Raw genomic sequence first — 7922 nt, 5'->3', positions numbered from 1 at the left:
CATTGTGTTAACACATGACACTGTGTTCAATAAAACAGCTAAATTATGATTTTTTTTTTTCTAATTGTGTTTCAGTCCTAAAATTTTAGGTGACGATACACTTTTGTCCAGAGCTGTATTTGTTGCAGGCAGTATTTCTGTCTTTAACTAGTTTTTTTGTTTAGTTTTATCTGATCACTTTAGGAGACAGAAACCCAAACTTTTATACCCTTTATAGGGGAGGGCAATTCTAGTCCTGGAGGGCTGATATTTCCTGATGTTCGTTTCAACTGACCAGTGGTCAGGGCTCTGGACTCTTGACCGGAGGGTCGTGGGTTCAATCCCAGGTGGGGGACACTGCTGCTGTACCCTTGAGCAAGGTACTTTACCTAGATTGCTCCAGTAAAAACCCAACTGTATAAATGGGTAATTGTATGTAAAAATAATGTGATATCTTGTAACAATTGTGAGTCGCCCTGGATAAGGGCGTCTGCTAAGACATAAATAATTAAGCTTCTAATAAAGTACTTAATTGGTTTAATTAAGTCATTTAGGGCACAGCTGTGACAAGGGGGGGGGGGGGTGAGGAGGACTGGGATCAGACCCCCCCCCTGCTTTACACAGAAAAAAAAAATACATATTTCATAATAAAAATAATTTTTTCAATGTTTTTTTTATTATCAATAATAACATACTGTATCTATAATAAAGATTGCACTTCTTCCATTGTATTATAATTACATTCCCCCAGCCACCCAGAAATTATAATAATTAAAAAAACAAATTAGAAAGACACAAATCAATAATAATAATAATAATAATCATCATCATCATAATAATGCCTCCTTGGTATTTAATTTCATAGACTGTTTTTTTAGGTCATGTGTTTTGAAAGTCCTACGCCGTGCGAAGAGATTCAATCTCTCTGATCATCTCTCCGCAGGCGAGACTCCCTGCCGTCTATCGGGGGCGATTTCCCCCGTTCGGAGTGAAACGGGTGAAGAAAGATCGCTGCTCCTCCGAGACTCTGCGGAGAGACAGAGACCCACAAACCCCAGCTGCTGTTTCTGTCTTTTTTTTTCACTCTGCATGGGAGAAATATCAGCCGCGATGGACACCTGGCAGCCCCCGTCCCATTTCTGTGGAATAAATCGATTCCTGCAGCTCTAGAAAGACAAGTCGACATAAATACAGTATCAAGAATAAAAAGCACAGCCCTCACAAGTTGAATATTTTTTCGATGGGTGAAAAAAAATGAAACGGGCAGAGAAATCTGCACACGTCAAGACTTTCAAATCAGCCACTTACTTTTAAAACAGACAAAAAATAAACAAATCTCATTGGGGAATTTTGTGAAGTGCTTGTGACACCCTTCCAATCCCATTGGACAATAAAACAAGGCCCGCCCCCGTGACATCACAGTGCAGAATCAAATCAGATTCATTAAACTTGAAATTTAACAAATTGAAACTAAACTGAGTCCAGCAGACCAGCTCTAGTTTGGGGCTCTAGTGCCTTCATCAGCGTGATTGAAACTAAACTGAGTCCAGCAGACCAGCTCTAGTGTGGGGCTCTAGTGCCTTCATCAGCGTGATTGAAACTAAACTGAGTCAAGCAGACCAGCTCTAGTTTGGGGCTCTAGTGCCTTCATCAGCGTGATTGAAACTAAACTGAGTCCAGCAGACCAGCTCAAGTTTGGGGCTCCTGTGCCTTCATCAGCGTAACATTACGCAGTCAAAGTCATTCTAACAAAAACGCTAACGGCTCTAGAGCCCCAAAACACACTGGTCTGCTTGACCCGGTTTCTTCTAGTTTCACTTCAATGTTCACGATACATTTGGGAGTTTTGCGATTTCTTCAGGCAGGTTTTTAACATTTCCCTTTCTCAAATTGCTCTCTGATTTCTAAGACAGTGACAGCATGAAGTCAATGCGTTATTATTATTATTATTATTATTATTAAAATGATTACAGTGATTAGAGTCCATTTAATGTTTACAATAGGGAGGGAAACCAGACACCCTGACGCTCCGAAATCACGAGGGAGGGCCTTAGGATTAAAAAAAAGAAAGGTAATCGACCGAAGTGATATTGTGACTCAGGAATTGTATATTTACAAGCCTTCCCCGTCCCCTCCCTCGCTTCTCACAGTCTAAAGACACCGTTCTTTCTTTGCCCTGTTCATAGAATTAAAAAATAATAATAATAACTGATATTATTTTAACACACAATCGCATTCAGTAGATATTTTTCTTCTGATGTTCATCAGTTTGTGAGTTTTTTTTCGCTTTTCATATCCGGTCCATATTGTTCAGTAACCCATTTGCAGCACATTAAAACATTTTAAAAGTGTAATATCTATATATATATATATATATATATATATTTATATATATATATATATATATATTTATTGTCATTTCAGAACACAGTTTTAAAAAAAAACAAAAAACACAAAACTGTATCCTGATTGGCTGATCTCCACGGCCCCGATTTTGATTTGTCAAGTCGGAATTTACCTGGATTTATTTATATATATATATATATATATATATATATATATATATATATATATATATATATATATATATATATATAATTTTTATTTATTTTTTTACATGACAGTAAAATACCGGTCTGGTTTTATTTGTAATTGATTTTTTTCAGTCTTTCTGTGTGTATATGTGTGTTTGAAGAGTTTTTTCAGCACAAAATCCATCGCCTTGCTTTCTGCTAATACGGAAGTCCTTTGTCTGCAATGGAGCTGCACAGAGTTGAAACAAAAAAAAATATTTTTGAATCTCTCCCAGAAGGAACTGAAAACGAGCGCCAATGAGAGAGAGAGAGAGAGAGAGAGAGAGAGAGAGTTTGGTTTCCTCGCCCGCTTGCAGAAATGGCAGCTTCATTCGTCCGGTCTCTCGTAGGGACACGGTGGACAGCGTGGGACGCTGGGAGCCAGACCTCAGCGTTCGCTGCACCCGGGTTCCGAGCGGGCCTGGCGAGACGCGGGCAGCACGTGGCGAGGGACAGGGCTGTGCTCTCGATCTCTGTGACGTTACAATCCTGGGTCGCTGATTTCACGAGAGTCTGTCTGCCTCGAAAGTCTTGCAAATTTGAACGTCCTTTTATAAAGACACATCTCAAAAGTATCGAGTCTTTCTTTTTTAAACTCCCAACTCCTTGTCATTCTTGATCTCTCCCGAGGTAAGTCTTGGGAAATTGCGTTGGATGTCCTTTGAGACACGACCTTAAAAAAAAAAAAAAAAACCAGAGTTCCTCCAATCTCTCAAGTCGTGGGAAGACGCGAGCAAGTCTTTTTTTTTTTGGTGTCTGTGTGTCTCACACTGAAATCTCGTAGGTAGTCCCGCCCACTCCTGACACCTTCTTGACTCCTCCCCCTCCCCTGGAGGCGGGGCTGAGGGGAGCGCTGTGACTGGGCGGGGGGAGGGGCAGGGCAGAGGGAGAGGCGGGGCCAGTGCTGCTGTTGCTGGAGTGCTGGGAGCTGTGACTGGGAGGGTAACTGGAGAAGGGATGTGGTCGAGGCTGTCCATTAGTCCGGCTGTTGGATTTCATCTGGACCTCGTCCCTGGAGGGAAAGAAAGAACGAGAGACAGTCAAAAACCCCTCCTGCTCTGCACTGGACTCTCCTGACCTCATCACCTCGTCACTGGATCCTCAGCTGATGCGCTATCCTTGCACTATTGCACTGCTAATCTGTCACTGTAGATCTAACTCGCTGTGATCCTAACTTGTTGCCTCCTGGTTCATATTGTATTCTAGGAGTGTTATTATTATCAGCACTGTCTGTAAACTGCACTGTGTTTAAATATGAAGCTTGCATTGTAACCCTGTCTGTGCTTCCCTGTGACTCCTGTGTGAGTAGCCTGGGATAAAACGTTTCCACTAGAAGTCTCTCAGCGTCTTCGGTTTAAATTCAATGGCAAACGTTTCCACTAGAAGTCTTTCTCAGCGTCTTCAGTGTAAATTCAATGGCAAACGTTTCCACTAGAAGTCTTTCTCAGCGTCTTCAGTGTAAATTCAATGGCAAACGTTTCCACTAGAAGTCTCTCAGCGTCTTCAGTGTATCATCCATAACTACAAAATACTCGATTAGTCCTTAATTTACGAATACTAAAATAAACTTAAATTCAGATCAAAGACAAAACGAGCTCCTATTGGAAGTGACTCTGCAGCAGCCACTGACTCCCTGTGTGTGTGTGTGACCCTGAGCAAGTCACTGAACCTCCTTGTGCTCCGTCCTTCAGGATGAGACGTCAAACAAACAAGCTCCTATTGGAAGTGACTCTGCAGCAGCCACTGACTCCCTGTGTGTGTGTGTGACCCTGAGCAAGTCACTGAACCTCCTTGTGCTCCGTCCTTCAGGATGAGACGTCAAACAAACGAGCTCCTGGAAGTGACTCTGCAGCAGCAGCAGCAGTTGTTGATGATGCAGAGTTCACCCCCCTAGTCTCTGGAAGTTGCTTTGGATAAAAGCATCTGCTGAAGGACTCATTAATAATAATAATAATAATAATAATAATAATAATAATATAAGAATGGGAGTTATTGATTTCAGACCTCATTCATTCATTCATTGATTTCCTTTGGGTCTTTCTAACCCGCGAATGTAAAAAACACACACACAGTCAGAAAGGGTCAGTGAAAATAGAGAACAGAAAGGAAGATGAAACAGTTCAGTTAGTTCAGTGACAGATCAGCGAGGCAGAGGCTAGCAAACAAAACACCCTTCAACAGCTGTCAGGCGCGTCGGGGTCCTGTTTATTTCACACACGCTGTTTAAAAGTAATTTAATTCCCAGTAAAACAGGTTTGAAAGTCTCTGCATATCAACAGGACTCTCTGCCTCTCCAGCCCCGCTCCTTGTTCTCTGTATTTATCAGATCTCTCTCCATCGTCGCGTGTACCGATCAATCATCTCCTGATCACTCGATTTATCACCAAACTCCTCGATAACGCGATCCGACTCGTTATTTTATTACTGGAGCGTCTCAAAGCTCTGCACACGTCCGTGATGTTCTTTGAGCGCTGGATGCAGAAGCAGCCATCTCGTTTATGTCCGTGGTGACGGGACGATGCGTATTGATCTGATCCGCCTCTTTTTTTCGGCTTCTCTCAGCCATTGAAAGCTTTTCTCTGCTTTTTCCGGAGAAAAAACGATTAGAGAGACGTGCTTGACGTCTTTTTGATGATGTGGGACAGGGTCCGACATCGGACCGGGAAAGGAAAGATTGTAATGTCGGACCTGATCCGAAATAGGACCGCAAAGGGTTAATAACACTACAAATAGGGGACGGGGACTGTGAGACAAGAAGAGGGGGTTTGATTTGATCAACAGTTCATCTGGCATTGAAAACACTGAACTGTCGAGAGCTTGGAATCTGGTCCTGGCTGCTGCATTGATTATAAAATCAATAACCGTTCAATATATACACTCTCCTGCAAATCGACCGGACATGCTAACTGATGTAAGAGACACGGTCAACCAGACTGGAGTCCAGTCTAGTGATATTAAACTGCAGTTACAATGTAATTCCAGTCCAGTCTAGTGATATTAAACTGCAGTTACAATGTAATTCCAGTCCAGTCCAGTCTAGTGATATTAAACTGCAGTTACAATGTAATTCCAGTCCAGTCTAGTGATATTAAACTGCAGTTACAATGTAATTCCAGTCCAGTCTAGTCTAGTGATATTAAACTGCAGTTACAATGTAATTCCAGTCCAGTCTAGTGATATTAAACTGCAGTTACAATGTAATTCCAGTCCACTCTAGTGGTATTAAACTGCAGTTACAATGTAATTCCAGTCCAGTCCAGTCTAGTGATATTAAACTGCAGTTACAATGTAATTCCAGTCCAGTCTAGTGATATTAAACTGCAGTTACAATGTAATTCCAGTCCAGTCTAGTCTAGTGATATTAAACTGCAGTTACAATGTAATTCCAGTCCAGTCTAGTGATATTAAACTGCAGTTACAATGTAATTCCAGTCCAGTCTAGTGATATTAAACTGCAGTTATAATGTAATTCCAGTCCAGTCTAGTGATATTAAACTGCAGTTACAATGTAATTCCAGTCCAGTCTAGTGATATTAAACTGCAGTTACAATGTAATTCCAGTCCAGTCTAGTGATATTAAACTGCAGTTACAATGTAATTCCAGTCCAGTCTAGTCTAGTGATATTAAACTGCAGTTACAATGTAATTCCAGTCCAGTCTAGTGATATTAAACTGCAGTTACAATGTAATTCCAGTCTAGTCTAGTGATATTAAACTGCAGTTACAATGTAATTCCAGTCCAGTCTAGTGATATTAAACTGCAGTTACAATGTAATTCCAGTCTAGTCTAGTGATATTAAACTGCAGTTACAATGTAATTCCAGTCCAGTCCAGTCTAGTGATATTAAACTGCAGGGATGGGAATCAGACTCCCGCTGCACAGCAGTGTGATCCAGTCCTGGTTTCACTAGGAGTTTAATAATAAGACACACCTGAGCTTGTTAGCTAGACACACTGGGGGCTGATCAAGCTGGTACTAAAACCTGGACTGGGTGACGCTGCTGTGGGATAGGAGCCTGATTGCCAGCCCTGTTACAAGACCCAGGCTCCACAAGGCTTACAAGCGAAGTAGGACCAGTGTGCTTTACTGATTCGTGTGAAACTTGAAGCTGGTTAGCGACTGCAGAAGCAGGCTGAAAAGGAACAGTAAAACGCGCAGTGAAAGGAAGGAAGGAAGGAAAGTAAAGTGGCACTCACACGCAGTCTCTACTCACTTGGGAGCGTGGATCAGATTGCTGAAGGAGGGGTAGCCGTGGTGACGCTGCTGGAACTCCACGCCCCCCTCCCTCATCGCGGGAGCCCCCGGCCCGCTGGTGTAGGACGTGGACTTGCCCAGTGCGCCGTGGGGGGGCGGGTACTGGTGCAGGTGGGGGTGGAACTGGGAGGGATGGTGGTAACCTTTCTCGGGGGAACCCAGAGACCTGGCCCTCATTGAATGCTGCTGCTGCTGGGGGGGGTGGTGATGGGGAGGCCCGCCCTCTCCGCCGGGGGGGGAGGAGGAGAGCGGGACGGGTCGTCCGAACCTGGGAGGGGGGGCCCTCTGGTGCGGGTGGGGACCGGACAGCAGCCTGTCCCTCTCCTCGATCTCGTAGCCCCTCGAGGACGGAGTCCTGCGCAGCCCGTCCCTGTGAGAGGGGAGAGAGAAGCCGGGTTTGCAGTGCTGCAGCTCGGCCTCTCTCTGCTGGGCGATCTGGGCGGAGAGGAAGGGGGAGCTGTAGCCCGGGCCGGGGGGGGGCTCGGGGGCGGCCGACTCGAACTCGGGGCTCTCCGAGGGGGTGGGGAGGCTGTCGTACGACAGGCTGCCGTTGCGCGGAGTCTGGTTGGCCAGGCTCTTGTAGCTGGTGGAGGTGGTTCCCTCGGAGCGGACGGAGGTCAGAGCCCCGCCGTCGAAGCTGGGCCCCCCGCCCAGGGGGTGGGTGTGAGCGGAGCGCAGGCTGGAGGAGAGGGAGCCCCCCGACAGGCGGCCCCCAGCTTCGTGCACAGGCTGGGGGCCGCTCAGTCCGTCCAGGCTGGGCTCCGAGTGGTAACTGGTCTGCTGGCTGCTTTCCAGGAGGGAGGGGGGTTCTCTGAGGCTGTCCCCGCGGCTCATCTGAGATTGAGAGAAGAGGAGGAAAACAAATCACAGAATTAGAAATAGATTGATAATATATACGAGTATAGATTAAAAGACACAGATAGACAGAAAGATTGATTTACAGATTGATAGATAGACAGACAGATTGATAGACAGATACACAGTCAGACAGAGAGATTGACAGACAGTCAGACACAAACATAGGCAGACAGCCAGACAGACTGATAGACAGACATACAGGCAGCAGTGTGGAGTAGTGGTTAGGGCTCTGGGCTCTTGACCGGAGGGTCGTGGGT

The 7922-nt window shown here is 44.9% G+C and overlaps 1 protein-coding gene across 2 annotated transcripts in view; it reads right to left on the bottom strand.

Annotated features, from left to right (window-relative positions):
• Window positions 1-3108: 3108 nt before the first annotated feature.
• The window catches only part of LOC117410055 (palmitoyltransferase ZDHHC5-like), a 23733-nt gene continuing 18919 nt past the window's right edge, over window positions 3109-7922 (bottom strand). Inside the window, exons 10-11 of one of the 2 annotated variants that reach the window (XM_059020987.1) lie at window positions 6767-7641; window positions 3109-3564 (exon numbers count right to left, since the gene is read on the bottom strand). In XM_059020987.1, the coding sequence (XP_058876970.1) occupies window positions 3318-3564; window positions 6767-7641 (1122 nt within the window). In that variant the 3' untranslated portion in view covers window positions 3109-3317. Of the gene's footprint in view, window positions 3565-6749; window positions 7642-7922 lie in introns of both variants that reach the window. The other variant, XM_059020988.1, reaches the window with a different exon arrangement.

The sequence above is a fragment of the Acipenser ruthenus genome, unplaced genomic scaffold (assembly GCF_902713425.1).
Source record: "Acipenser ruthenus unplaced genomic scaffold, fAciRut3.2 maternal haplotype, whole genome shotgun sequence".
NCBI lineage: Eukaryota > Metazoa > Chordata > Actinopteri > Acipenseriformes > Acipenseridae > Acipenser > Acipenser ruthenus.
This window is presented reverse-complemented; position numbering and strand designations above follow the sequence as displayed.